Source organism: Pelodiscus sinensis, chromosome 13, assembly GCF_049634645.1.
Source record: "Pelodiscus sinensis isolate JC-2024 chromosome 13, ASM4963464v1, whole genome shotgun sequence".
NCBI classification, from domain to species: domain Eukaryota; kingdom Metazoa; phylum Chordata; order Testudines; family Trionychidae; genus Pelodiscus; species Pelodiscus sinensis.
In genome coordinates, this window is record NC_134723.1 from 32,189,490 (window position 1) to 32,204,781 (window position 15,292).

At 45.1% G+C, this 15,292-nt stretch overlaps 1 protein-coding gene across 5 annotated transcripts in view; it reads right to left on the minus strand.

Annotated features, from left to right (window-relative positions):
- Positions 1-15,292, minus strand: part of STAG2 (STAG2 cohesin complex component) — a 223,882-nt gene that overhangs the window by 110,207 nt on the left and 98,383 nt on the right. For 4 of the 5 annotated variants that reach the window (XM_075940974.1, XM_075940976.1, XM_006115390.4 and 1 more), the window contains exon 3: positions 15,171-15,249. In XM_075940974.1, the coding sequence (XP_075797089.1) occupies positions 15,171-15,249 (79 nt within the window). Of the gene's footprint in view, positions 1-5,167; positions 5,402-15,170; positions 15,250-15,292 lie in introns of those variants that run through there. The other variant, XM_075940977.1, reaches the window with a different exon arrangement.

The window sequence follows — 15,292 nt, forward strand, 5'->3', positions numbered from 1 at the left end:
ACTTGAGTTGCGTTCCTTAACCTGACCTTCCAGGCCTAGTGTGGACCTGGCCTTACTCTTTATGGGAGTCCAGAAGCTGTTTAATAAAGGAATCATTTCATATTCTTCTGGAAATTATATTTTGCTAGCAAGGCCTGGTGATTTATTACATGGAACTGGTGGGTGATACTATACCTTTCTGCCAAAAAGGTTCAAATCCTTCCCATCTCAGACATACAAGTTGGAATTAAACTGATGCAGTCAGCCCTAGGATTAATCGTATCCACAGTGATGGAATTAGGAGGCCAGTGAGAAAGAGAAATTGTGTCCTTCATGGACACAATACTTTTTGTCTATCCATTTGCATGTTAGATGAAGAGGTCTACCATGACTTCGGCAGGGCCCTGTAGTGCCTTTAACTCAGAGAGCCACTTTGGCAGAAATAAAAGAGTTTAAATGCCAATAAATGTCTGGTGAAGCTCAGTGACTTCCTGAAACTGCATCTGCAGAGCGCCTGCCACCGAGCTAAGTCCTGGAATGACTTCTTATTATGAGCAATGGATGGTGGAGAGGGCATTACCACCTTGTCTTGTGAGGAGAATGAGAAAAGAGTCTGAGGGGGGTCATCCTCTGGCCTTTGTCCCAACTGCTCAGGGGATTCAGAAGCCTTCAAAGCTGAAGATCAGTGCCTCCTTACCTGTTTGTATGCCATGCTAAGGGCCTTGGAGAGCTGCCTGCCAAGGGTTCAAATATGGCCACTGAGAATAAAGAGCCAGTGGCTGGTAATATGGTTGGCCAAACCATTACGTCTGTGGCTGGGCAGATGATACATCTGGTGTCCATAGTGAAGCTGAGCCCCATTTGTTGAATAAAACAATAGTGGCAATCCAAGACCTTTTGCTCTCTTTCTGAGTCAACTGATGACAAAGGCAGTGTGTGGCAGAGAGATGTCAATGAATCCAATACTCTGGAAGAACTCAGTAACAGAGCCACTGTACTAAGTAAAGGGACTCCAGTGTGTTGGGACACCTGTTGAGAGATCTGTTACACACTGGAAATCTGGTGGTATAGACGGTGTCAGTACTAGTCAGTGTCAAAAGGCTTGTACCAATGGAGTCAGAAATGCCAATCTGGCCATACAATCTGTCACTGACATGCACATTGGAGTCAGTACCAATGCCAATTTTTCTGCCCATAGAGCCCTTCCCAGTGCATAACTCTCATGCCGATCACACACACCTACTTCTTCTTCCATGCCCATGAGGTCTTTGGAAAGATCAACTTGCTCCATCAGCTTGGTACCACATATGCCCTGGATACCAACTTTAGGTGACCTTGGCCCCATCAGTACTGATTGAGTGAGTGATTGTTCCTGTCTCAATTGAAGCTCGCTATAGGGACTTACAGATCTTTTATTAGACATCTTGACTGTGTGTGTCATCTTCTTGGGATCACCTGCTTTCAAAGAAGAGAGTTGCAGTGAGTTCTCACAAGGGCTGACTCCATGAAAGACACTGTCTTTCCTGGACCTGGGTTTAGTTGCTGCTACGTATTATGTTTTTCTCCTAGGCTGCGAACACACTATAAGTGTCCATAAATCACTGGGATAGGTTCCTTGCAATTAAGGCATTTTTTGAAAGTTAGAGAGTCAAACATTCTTTTGTTCAGGCCTCGCTATCCCCACCAGAACTGGCAGGAGGCAAACATTTTCTTCTTCCTTTTTTTGAAACAGTCAACAAAATATAAATGAGGTAACAAAGTTAAAATTTTCAGTGGAAGCTAACATTTACAAAATTAAACAGAGTTGACCATCTGTGAATGGACAGCTGCTAGTGCAGTCTCTTGCCAGGGGTGGAGAAAAAGGAACTGAGGGAATGCCCATGCATGCTGGCTAGCTCCACAGTAAGCAAGGACCAAAGTTTTCCAACTGGGGAGGTGAAGACACACCTAAAGCGGAACATGCACAGGAACAATGCTTACTTTTATTTGAAAATGAAGTTTAACCTGGAAATCATTATATAGCCACACAAGGATTAAAAAGGATTCGTAAATGATAATTCCATATAGTGATAATAGTATCAAAGTAGTTTTCATTTAATAATAAATCCTTTATTATAGTATAATTAAAACAGCTCCTGCAACCCTCATGTAACACACTCCAAACAACACAATAGCCATCTCATGGAATTCAGAAGTGAAGGGATTAATGTAAATAAAAGCCTTGAAAAGCACTTCAGATAAATTGAGCATATATCTAAAACAGTTGAGAAGGAACGAATACCTATTTTATTATAAAAATAAAACAAATGTTATACAGAAAAAAATTACACTGCAGCATTTTGATTAAGCAAATCCTCTCAAGTTTCTGGGGAAAATGGTTAGATGAAAATTTTACTGAACTCATACTCAAAAATATCTGAAAATTTTACCTAAATCAGGTTATACATTAATCTGTTTTCTGTTTGTAACTCCATGCCAATAGAGAGGACAAGATGCTACTTGTGTGTGGAAATCCTTGGCATTCTACTTGCAAAGGTGAAACCCTTTCTAGAAATATCCTGAAAGCTAGTCCACTTGTGTTAAAATATCTGAACAAAAGGTAATGTAACTGGAGGTAACATAATGTAGTGTCATCACTCTGTCCCTGTAGAACACTGTATAAAGCCCGACACGAGGGCTCTCAGCTCTGCCAGTCTCCTGGGAAAAGTGATCCTAATCAGGAAGGCAACCATCATAGAAAGGTAGGCAAAATAACATGAGATAAGGGGTAGAAAAAGAGCTATTAGCATCAACAATGGAACTAAGGTAAGGTCCCACGTCAGGTTTACATTTCAATATTGCAGAAGATTCTTACAAGTCCATGTAGGCAAGCACATTGTAGGAGGATAGATGAAAAGTAAATAGTTGACCATCAAAATGTGAAAGGTGCTAACACCTGACAAGGATACCAGCAGGTAGTCAAGAAAAAGACCTAAAGGTTTCAATGAGAGAAAGTTATCCAAAATAGTACTGATGCCAGTGCCTTCTAAGGGTACCAAGTGGTGCTGGAATCTCTAAAATCTCTTCAATTATGCTGTACAGGATTTTAAAAATGGAATCTTTCCCACCATTACTAATGATGGCTTATACCACCTATTGAGCATGACTTTTCCATATTTGTTATCCATACAAATACTATGCAAAAAGATGGAGGGGTGTTGGATTAGTATATTTGATATAACCTTATTCCTGAGTCAGGTCTAGCCTTATTTCAGGTCTGAAAAGAGATGAATCTGAATGCACAAGTGCACAGATATCTGGAGAATGCTCAGACATCAGAATTACCTGGGCCTACTAGGGGACAATCAGGTTCACCAATGCTCCCTTGTTTGGCCTGTCTAAGAATATGGAGCAAGAAAGTGACAGGAAAAAATGCAGTAGTCTCCTGGATTACTGAACTAAAAAAGCATCTTTCCTTAAAGTCGTGGCCCTGTGCCATTCTGGAGCAGTACATGGGACTTATTTTGTTCTTTCTGGGCCAAGGTCTTTCATGATAGGTGTCCACACAGCTGAAAGATGATCCATACCAACAAGCTATGTAATTTCCCTTCATCATACCTCCTGAGAGTGTATGCTAGCATGTGATGTACCCCTGGAAGGTATTCTACTGAAAGAATGATCTGGTGATGAATACACCAGTTCCAGAGATTGGCCACTTTCTTCAAAAAAGGTTGACCTTGCTCCTCCTTGTTTGCTGATGAGGAAAACAGCCTTCATGATATCCAACTAAACGGCAAGAATCATCTGAAGGCTTCATTTACTGTATGCTGTTCCACAAGATTTGTGTGTAGAGCTTGGATTTTTTGTGGGTTCGGGTACTTCGTGCTGTGTGTTCATTCATACTGGCTACCCATCCTAGCAGGAAAGTATAGTCTGATCAATCCTTTTGTGAATGGGGAAGGCATGAAGGGAACTTCCATGGAAACCATCTAGACCTTAAATCAGTTTTGTTGCTCTTCTCTGGATCTTGCCCAATCAGTCAACAGAACTGGACACAATACTCTAGTGGAGGTCTATACTCTAGTTGAGGCCTAATAAACATGGAGTAGAACAGAATTACTTCTCATGTCTCGTTTACAAGACTCCTGACAATAAATCCCAGATTATGATTTTTTTTTTTTTTTTTTTTTTTGGCAACCGTGTCACACTGGTGGCTCATATTTAGCTTGTGGTTCACTATGACCCCTAGATCCCTTTGCACAATAATCCTTCCTAAAAAGTTATTTCCAGGGCTTGACAAGCAGCAGCGAGCCCTGCTCGCCAGCCGCGCAGTTTGGCACGCTGCACATGCGCAGACCGCGCTGCGGTGCCATACCGGGCTAAAATCTACTTGCTGCGGGTGAGTAGATTGCCCTAACTGTTGAGCCCTGGTTATTTCCCATTTTGCATGTATGCAACTGATTGTTCCTTTCTAAATTGAGTAATTTGCATTTGTCCTTATTGAATTTCATCCTATTTACCTCAGATAATTTCTCCAGTTTGTCCTGATCATTTGAATTGTAGTTTTATCCTCCAAATCACTTGCAACCCTTCCAGATTAGTATAATCTGCAAACTTTACAAGTGCGTATTCTATGCCATTAGCTAAATCACTGATGAAGATATTGAACAGAACTGCTCCCAAAGCTGATGCCTGCAGAACCCCAGTTGTTTTCCCAACCAGCATGATTGTGAACTACTCTCTTGGACCAGTTATCCACTCACTTATGCACCCCACCTTATAGTAGCTACACCTAGATTATATTACATAGTGATATACCACATCTACCACCACCATGCCTTCCACAAGGCTTGCTCTATCAAATGATGCTATTAGTTGTAGTTTGACAAGATTTGTTCTTGACAAATCTATGCTGCTTCTTATCACCCCATCTTCAAGATGCTTGCAAATGGATTCCCTATTACCTTTCCAGGCACAGAAATTAATTTGATTTAAATCGCTGGGTTATCCTTACTTCTCTTTTTATAAATGGTTGCTATATTTACCCTTTCCAGTCTTCTGGAATTTCTCCCATCTTTCACGACTTTTCAAATAAATACTTAGTGGCTCAGATATCTCCTCAGGAAGCTCCTGGGAGTATTCTAGGATGCATTTAATCAGGCTCAGCTGATTTGAAGACATGTAACTTGTCTAAAAAGAAGTTACTCACCCTGTGAAGTAACAATTGTTCTTCGAGATGCGCCCCGTGGGTGCTCCACTCTAGGTGTCGGGTCCCGTCCCGGCGCCACGGCTCGGAGAATTTTCATAGCCGTGCTCCGCCAGCCCACACATGCGCACTCCTTCAAAGCACAGTTCGCGCCTTTGATCAGCCACGCACAGGCTGGCAACCGCCAGTTCCAATCATCTGCCCATCTGAAAGAGAGAAGAAAGAAATCCGGAGAGGGGAGGAAGGGTGGGTCGTGGAGCACCCACGGGGGCACATCTCGAAGAACAATCGTTACTTCACAGGGTGAGTAACTTCTTTTTCTTCTTCGAGTGGCCCCGTGGGTGCTCTACTCTAGGTGACTCCGGAGCAGTACCCAAAAGAGTCCAGAGCGCTCCAAAATTAAACTTTATGATCACGATTAAGTACGAGTAAGTACTGCCGTAGCCACCGAAGAGTCCGAAGCAAAATGGTCAACTATAGCGTAATGTTTCATAAAAGTGACATCGGAGGACCATGTCGCTGCCCTGCAAATGTCCCAGAATGGGACTCCCTTCAGAAAGGCCTTAATAGTGGAAACCGCTCTGGTGGAATGAGCCTTCGGAGGACACGGCAGAGGTTTTCCCCGTATAGAATGACACATAGATATGCATGAAACGGTAAGTCTCGAGATACACTGAGAGGTCAGTGGTTGGCCTCTAGAACGGTCTGCCAATGACACTATTAAACGGTCCGTCTTCCTAAAGTCCCGCGTTCTATTAATGTAGAAAGCCAAGGCTCTTCTTATATCCAGCGTATGCCATATTGCTTCTTGCACTGAGGCATGGGGTTTAGGGAAGAAGCACGGTAGAACCACTGGTTCATTTATGTGAAATTCAGAAGACACCTTTGGAATAAACGCTGGGTGAGCTCTCAACGTGACTGAATCTTTAGAAAAAACTGTATAAGGAGACGAAGCCATAAATGCTGCTATCTCACTGACCCTACGAGCTGAGGTAAGGGCTAGGAGAAACAAAAGCTTGGTGGTAAGTATGTGTAACGGGATAGTGGCCAGAGGCTCAAAGGGAGGATAAGATAGAGCTTCCAATACTAGATTCAGATTCCACGAGGGTGGAGGGGGTCTTCGGGGTGGATTAAGGTTTGAGAGCCCCTTTAGGAATATTTTTGTAGTAGGGTGTGCCAATATAGAAAAAGAGTCGTCCATGTGATGAAAAGCATTAATCGCTGCCAAATGCACCCGTAGGGAAGCTAATGCCAGTCCATTATCATGGAGGTGTAAAATGTACTCCAATATACGAGGTAAAGGTGTGGAACAGGGATCCAGATTATTAACCACACACCATGCCTTGAATATGGACCACTTAGCTATATAAGTCGCTAGTGTAGAATCTTTCCTGCTATGTATCAACACACTCTTGACCCGCTGGGAACAGAGTTGTTCGAAACCGCTAAACCAATGAGCATCCATGCTGTGAGGTGCAGAATCGTGGGTTTTGGATGGCGCAGGGACCCGTTGTTCTGGGTCAAGAGATTTGGGAGGAGAGGTAGGGAGTACGGTGCCCTTACCGACATCTGATGGACCGTTGAGAACCAAGGCTGACGAGCCCACGCTTGGGCTATAAGAATCACTCGAGCCCCATCTAGGCTGATTTTCTCGAGAACCTTGGGTATTAGAACGACTGGGGGAAAAGCATACAACAGCGCTCATCCCCAGTGGAGAAGGAAGGCGTCTCCTAGTGACTGGCGTCCTATTCCAGCTCTTGAACAATAGTTGGGGCATTTCCTGTTGTTTTCCATGGCAAACAAGTCTATTGTCGGAAATCCCCACCAAATAAATATATGGCTTAAAACCACTGTGCAGAGTTCCCACTCATGGTCGTGGGGAAAATGTCTGCTGAGTGAGTCCGCTACCAAGTTGTCGGCACCCGGACGGTAGGATGCTACTAGAATGGTGTTGTTGTGGATACACCAATTCCATAACTGGACAGCCTCCGCGCATAAAGAACGAGATCGAGCGCCTCCCTGCCTGTTGATATAAAACATGGTTGCCATGTTGTCTGTCATGATTCTGGTAGTTGTATCCCGTATGTGAGACTGAAAATGCTTGCAAGCATGTTGTACCACCCGCAACTCGAGTACGTTGATGTGTAACATCATTTCTTGAGTTGACCAGCGACCTTGAATCGTCAGGTTGTCCACGTGCGCCCTCCAGCCCGTGAGGAAAACGTCTGTAGTTATCTGCCTTGTAGGCTGCGGGCGATGAAATGGGATACCCGTGAGAAGATTGCTCGGTATGACCCACCGGTCTGTGGATAGTTTTTTGCTGGACTGTAAATCATGGCCAACCAGTGTTGGAGGCAGCAAAAATGTAACTTTGCGTTTTGTACCACTACGGTGGAAGTCACCATGTGGCCCAACAGTTATAAACAGACGCGTGTAGGAATTGTAGGAGCATGCGTGACAGTATGTACAAGGTCTTGGATCGCCACAAAACATTCCGACGGTAGGTACGCCCGTGCCACGGTTGAGTCGAGCAGTGCACCTATAAAAACCAGATCTTGGCACGGAATTAATAATGACTTTTTTACATTTATGAGGAGACTCAGGGATGCAAACTCGCTGGATACTGTCTGCACCATATGACATGCCTCCATATATGTTGAGCCCGATAAGACAATCATCTTAATAAGGGAATATTGTCACTCCTGTCCCGCGTAAATGTGCCGCCACTACTGCTATAGTTTTGGTGAAGACCCTGGGGGCACATGCCAGTCCGAACGGTAGAACCCTGTACTGAAAATGTTCGTTCCCCAATTGGAAGTGAAGAAAACGCCTGTGAGCCACGTGAATAGCAACGTGGAATAAGCTTCCTGCAGGTCGAGGACTGCAAGCCAATCTCCTTTGTTTAACGACAGAATGATAGTTGCTAGGGTCACCATCTTGAATCGACGGTTTAACCTTCGAAGGTCTAAAATGGGTCTCCAGCCTCCCGATTTCTTCGATGTGAGAAAATATCGGGAATAAAAACCTTTTCTCCAAAATTGTTCGGGTACTCTCTCTATTGCCCCAATTGCGAGCAAGCGAAGAACTTCTTGTTTCAGCAGTTGCTCGTGAGAAGGGTCCCTGAAAAGGGACGGGGTGAGTTGGCTGGAAGGGGGAATGGAGAGAAAAGGAATTGAGAGGCCGTACAGTACCACTTCTAGTACCCATCTGTCTGTGGTGATGTTGGACCACTGGTGGTAATATGATTTTAGTCAATGGAGGAAGAGATGGGAAGTTTCGTTTTCCGCATTGACCAAGGAAGGCATGCAAGAAGTCAAATCTGCTGTTTGGTTGAAGATTGATTGGTTGAACGATTTTGCTGGGGCCGTTTCCGCTGAGGACCTTGCCTGGGGCGCTGATTTTCCGACATGCGTGTCTGTTGCCTGGGAAAATTAAAATCATATCTTCTCTAATAGGGGTAATAGCACCTACGTTTAAAATTGAGCGTATACATCCCCAGTGTACGTAGGTGGCGCGAGAATCCTTGCCCGAATGAAGGACTTCGTCAGTATTTACTGCAAAAAGCTTAAACTTATCAAAGGGGAGATCTTCAACTTTACTTTGAAGCTCCTTTGGTGCTCCTCCAGACGAAAGCCATGACGATCTCCTCATTGCGATACCCGTAGCCATGGCCCGCGCTGCTGTGTCGGCCACATACATTGCAATCTGCAATGCAGTGCTACATGCTGCGTATCCTTCCTGTACTATTGCTTTTAGTAATGGTTTCTTAGTGTCTGGAAGATAATGCAATAACTCCGCTAGCTTTGAATAATTATCAAAATTGTGGTTTGATAAATGAGCCGAGTAGTTTGCAATACGTAATAGGAGTGTGGCTGAAGAATAGACCTTCCTACCAAATATATCTAACTTTTTATTGTCTTTATCAGAGAGCACACACTCTTATACTGTGGTGCTTTGGTCCTTCGCTGTGCTGCGTCAACCACTAACGAATTGGGCTGAGGGTGATTGAATAAAAAATCTAACCTCTTTGCCGGTACAAAGTGTTTCTTATCAGCTTTTTTACTCTTAGGGGTAACCGATGTTGGCGTCTGCCATATCTCGTCCGCCACTTCCACGATCGCTTCATCAATTGGTAAGGTGATCCTTGCACACTGCTGCGGGCGGAGGTTCTTTAAGAGACAGTGTGTCTTCACCGGAACATCTGCCAGCTGTATTTCTCGCTTGCCTGCTACTCATTTAAACAGGTCTTGGAATTGTTTTAGGTCGTCCGGTGGAGACAATTCACCTGGGTAGATTGCCTCATCCGGTGATGAAGATGCGCAATCCGCTGGAGAAATTTCTGGCTTGGGGTCCTCTATTTCAGACAGCTGCCCCTCTTCCAGCTCGGACTGATCCTGTTGGACAGATCAACTTATCGATGGAGAAGGTGAGTTTGACTGTTGTGATTGTTGAGGTAAGTACTGGTGATCGGCAATTGCAGGAGGATCCCTTATGTGAAGATAATACATGTTCACGGTGAGTACCATCGTCGCACGAGCGATGATAGTGCCCGTAGTAGCGCTCAGAACGTAACAGAGAAGAATGATGCGATGAACGTGCACTACTGTGTTGAATGTAATAGACGCGGCGTGAAGAGCGTCTACAGGACCCATATCTAGATGACCGCCCCGGTGAACGAGATCGTGAACGGGATCATTGTGCTTCTAGATATACTGCATCTCTGTAATTGCGCCGTCTATATGTGACATGGATCAAAGAGACACTATAGTCACAATACTGTGCACGCCTTGGTGGCAATGGAGATGATCCTGGTGAGAAAACTGGAGAGGCAGACCTGTCCCTCCCATGAGTTTTTGTTAGTGTTTTCCTAGGTACTGAGGCATTGTCAGTGTCCATGGCAACTGGAGAGCTCTGCACAGAGTGAAAACAGAGCCGTGCCGGGGAGATCAACTGCAGCTGCTCTGCTGTCAGTGCTGGTAGAGCGCCCGGTGCCGACGTAATCAAATCTGCAGGTAGCGCCATGTCAGGGACCTGCACGCCTGAGTCCGGGGCCACCAAGGCCGGTGCCGTCACAAGCGGTGCCGATGGAGCACGCACCACTGAAGTTGACGCCGCTGAACCCGGCACCAGCTGGCTCGTCAGTTTCAGCGTCAGCACTGTAGCGCAAGCCGGCAAAGCTGAAGCCGGTGCCGCCGATGACGGCACTGAAGCAGCCCGAGCCCTCGGCATTTGCAATCCCTTGTTGCCCGGGTCAGTAGAGCGTCAGAACCCCGCAGGGGTCACTTTGGGGGCTGCCAAAGCCCTTGAAGCTGCCAGAGGAAGGGAGCAAGTCAGGGACGGCTTTGCTCTCTTTGAAGTAGCCGGTCCAGGAGAAGCCGCTCTCCTTTTACAAATAGAAGTTTTTGCTGTGTCTGAAGAGGGTAACGGGTCAGGCTATAGTGCCTTATCAAAGGACGTGAGATTCGCCCAGGCACCTTATGCAAGCGCCATGGCCATCAGCCGCCGGCATAGCTTCGCGGCAGACTGAGCATTTTTTAAAACCGGGAGACCCGGGCATTGCTAGAAACCGAAGAGGGTGGCTGGATGCCGACCCAGGCTCCTCGTCAATTTCAGTTCTTTAGCGCTAAGCCGTAGCGCTGAAGGAACTGATCTGAAGAGAAAAACTTTTTTTTTTTAAAGGATCAATGAAACTGTAGAACAGGAACACGACTAACCCTAAAAGTAACTATTTACCCTGAAAAAACTAACTACTAATGTTACTGAGAGACATAGATATGAGAACACAGGGAGCTCCGACCGCGACCTGAGGTGGTTGAGAGGAACTGGCAGTTGCCAGCCTGCGCACAGCTGATCAAAGGCGCAAATAGCGCTTTGAAGGAGCGCGGCATGCGCGGGCTGGCGGAGCACGGCTATGAAAATTCTCCGAGCCGCGGCGCCGGGACGGGACCCGACACCAGGGCCGTGTCCAGACTCAGGGGTTTTTTCGGGAAAAGTAGCCTTTTCCCGAAAAAACTTCCCCTGCGTCCAGACTCAAGCCGCGTTTTCGAAATTATTTCGAAAGAACGCGGCTTTTCTTTCGATGGCGGTAAACCTCATTTCACGAGGAAGAACGCCTTCCTTCGAAAGTTCCTCTTTCGAAGGAAGGCGTTCTTCAATGTAAAGAGGCTGTCTTCGAAAGAGAGCATCCAGACTCGCTGGGTGCTCTCTTTCGAAAAAGCGGATTTTTCTTTCGAAAGATCCGCCTGCAGTCTAGACATAGCCCTAGAGGGGAGCACCCACGGGGCCACTCGAAGAAGTAGTAATCCTTAACTTTTTCTCTATTTTAACTTTTGAACCTACCCCATTTTCACCAGCATTAACCATGTTAGGCACCCAATCACCGTTAACCTATTTGGTGAAAACCTAAACAAATAAGCCATTAACTAAGCACCTATGGCATTTCCATATTTTCTGTAATTGTTTTCCTTTTCATTGAACAACAGGCATTCCCTGGTTTCAGTCTTCCTCTTGCTTTGTTTTGTAGAATGTTTTCTTGTTAACTTTTATCTCTCTCGCTAGTTTGAGCTCTTTTGTTCCTTGGCCTTTCGAATTTTGCCCCCATGTGTGTTATTTTCATGACTCCAAACACATTTAAAGTCTGACCAAATCAAAGAGATGTAAAGACCATGAAAAGGAAGAACAGCATGAAGCCATCCTGCTTCTTTAAAAAACAACATCATCATCATTCAACTTTGATGACTCAACAGGTCATCTTTGGAGGTAGATAGCTACCTTTCCTCCTGATCGGAAAAGGCCCATTTCTCCTTTTAATAACAAACTATAAAGCATAATATTATAAATATCCATAATTCTTTGTGTGTGTTAATGCATAAAATTCATAATATTACTTACCAGTGTGTCACAGGCTTTCATAAAACACATGAATGGATAAACACTGATAATACAGTAATATTATGCACAATTAGTTTATTCAATAGCTTATCGTTTGCAGTTATTTACAGGTCTGTAAACATTTGAAATGGATTTTTCTGAAGAATACCCTTCATAGTAAAGTTTATTCAAGCTTTGAGGAAGATGACAGTCTGGAAGTGAAGGAAGCTCCAAGCTCCTTCTTACTCCCCCCATCCCAACGGGTTTGCTAAAATGCATATTCTTTTTCCTGCTATCTTTGTCCCTCCCCCCCAGTCCTCACTTAATCTGATGGTCCTATACTCCCTATTGGTAAACTGAGGTAAACCCACATTCTTTTCTCTTACGCAGACTATGTTTTCGTAAGCAGGGCTCAACAAACAGCGTAATCTACTCGCCCATTACGAGTAGATTACACCCCAGAAGAGCTGGCGCGGAGCGATCTGCGCATGCACAGAACGATCTGCGCATGAGAAGAGTGCAGAACCACGTGGCTGGCGAGCAGGGATTGCCACCACTCGGCAAGCCCTGTTCATAAGTATCAGCCACGTTAGTCTGAATCTTGCATCTGATGAAGTGGGTCTTTGCCCACAAAAGCTTATGCTCCAATATATCTGTTAGTCTATAAGGTGTCACAGGACTTGTTTTCACATGGGTTTAAAGACATTTTAAAACTGTAATTCTAGTACACATTAACATTTTGTACAAACCCTGTAAACAAATCATAAAAGAATATTAATATTTATTCTCCAGTAATATCTTACATGCCACCATTTAGAGACAGATGTTGACAGTGCTAAAGAGACAACAGACAGCAGTTAACCACAAAAGGGTCTCCATATCACAGTGACATTATTCCACTGATACTAGACTTTACCAAAGATGGAGTGATGCCAACAGTATTATAGGGTGGTATATCCTATTACACTTCTACTTGACAGAATTAAGTGGCTTTCCCTCTCCTACAAAGCCCGGGTGAGGACTTCCCTCCTTCATTAGGACCAAATCTGACAGAAGTTGATCTTCTGGGATTACACAGGTAAGGGGTGGGCAAAATATGGCCCCCCAGATCTGGTCCTCCACTGTCCCACTGCCCAACAGGAACTTCAGGCAGGCTTCCTGCCTGCCACACTCCTTCACACCACTCAAAGTGGCCAGCAGCAGGGGCCATGTGCTATTTGCGCACCATGCACTCCTGGAGGGTGGGCAGTGGGCAGGTGCAACATCATGTGCTGCCTCCCAGCCCCAACACGATCTCACATCTCCCATTGGTCGGAAACCAGTCCGTAGGAGTTGCCTGGGCCATGCTGAAAGCATAAGCAGCTCACAAAAGGCGCGCAGCACACAGTGAACACATGGCTTCTGCAGCCAGCCACTCTGAGTAGCGTGCAGGGGTGCAGCAGGCAGAAAGCCTGCCTAAAGTTCCCACTAGGCTGCTGCCTGAGAGCTGCCTAAGTTAAGCGCCTCCCAGCCAGAGTCTGCATCTAGCACCCGATCCCCTCCCTCCCTGCCCATGCTCTAATCCTGCACCCCAACCCTAGGTCACAACCCAAACCATGCACCCTCTGCTGAATCCCTGCCCCAGATCACAACTCCCTCCCAGACAGTGCACTCCCTCCTAGATTCCTCCTCCAGGTCAGAATCCTATCCTGCACTCATACCCTTTCATGGACCCGGCACCACCATCCCCTGCCCCAAGTCACAACTTCCTCACAAGTCTCCCCCTCCTGTACCTCTCCTCTAAGTCAATCTTCTCCTCCACCCATAGCCCCTAAAGGACCCTGCACCCCTTCCTGCATCCCAATCCTCTACCCTGAGCACACTTCTGCACCCAACTTTATCCCAAACCCCACACCTCTTCCATTAATATCATGGAAGAGTGTGGCCCTTGACAACTCTCAAATTATTGGAGTGGCACCCCCATCAAAAATTATTGCTCACCTCTGACATAGATAACAACGTTCTATGAAGTGGTGCATTTAGCCCGACTTGAAGAAGCAGGCTGGGCTTCATCTTTGTAGTGCTAAGTGTTGGTCTTGCCAGAGCCTTTTGCACCTGCAGCTATGTCTCATGGTACAGCAGTTCTATCTTTGTGCGTGGCATCAGCTGCCTTCTTTCCCTTGCTAGTAGAGAGGACTGTTCCATTCCTCTGGTAAGAGTGAGCTTTAGAGCATTCTTGGCTATTTGTGCTAGGAAACAGCATTCTTCTTCTTGCAAACTTTTGGTATCAACATCTTGGGATGCAGAGTCATACAACTTAAATAGAGGGAGGGTCTTCTTTTTGGACTGGAACCTGAAGGGGTGTCATTGCATGGTCCACTAAGAATAATCTGAGCTTGCATGCATGAACTTGATAGGTTAAACTTGGAAATGACCAACAGATGCTACAATTGGCCAGAATATGAGCTTTCCAAAGGCATTAGAGACTATTGTCATGGTTGTCACTGAATGGAAAGGCCCTGGGGCAGGACACACAATTCTTTAATCCTGGGCATAGTAAGAGGGACGTGAATAGCCTATGGTTATACTGGACCAAACGACCCCAATCTCGGAAGGTAAACTGTCCCTGGTTAGTACTTGGATGATGACCACCTAGGAATCCCAGGTACCTTTTTTTTTTTTTTTTAAGGGTGGGGGGGTCTAATTTGGGTGGAGCTACTCTATCACTATAAAACCTAAGGGTTTTTTTTTTTTAAACTACTTACTGATAGGAATTTTACCTAATGTTGCAGACACTAAATAGGTTCTGTGTCAAATCCCAGATGGAAGGAACTGGGAAGGTGATCAGTGTCACCCTTTATGCCCTTCATTTAGAGTCTGAGGAAATAAGGGACACAGGTGCATAACAGCAACAACTGCTAGCAAAAAAAAAAAAAAATCTTCCAGTCTCAGATCTGGAGTACATGCACATCCAGAATCCATACACACAGTACCATCACCTCAAAGAATAAACAACAGGTATTAAAATGTTTTGAAGCAAAAAAGTAGGTATTTCTAGTTAAATTTTTCCCCACAATGGTACAGCCACCTAACAAGTATTAAAAAAATTCTGCACAAAATTTCAAGCGTTTAATAACCTTCAATAAACTGAACATACTTTTCCTTTGCCTTGTTTTTGATTTTTTCCTTCAATATCTTCAAAGTCTGTATCAGAAGAAAAGTGTGTTTCAGACTCCCTGTAACGACAAATATTTACATAGTGCATCAGAATCCTTACTG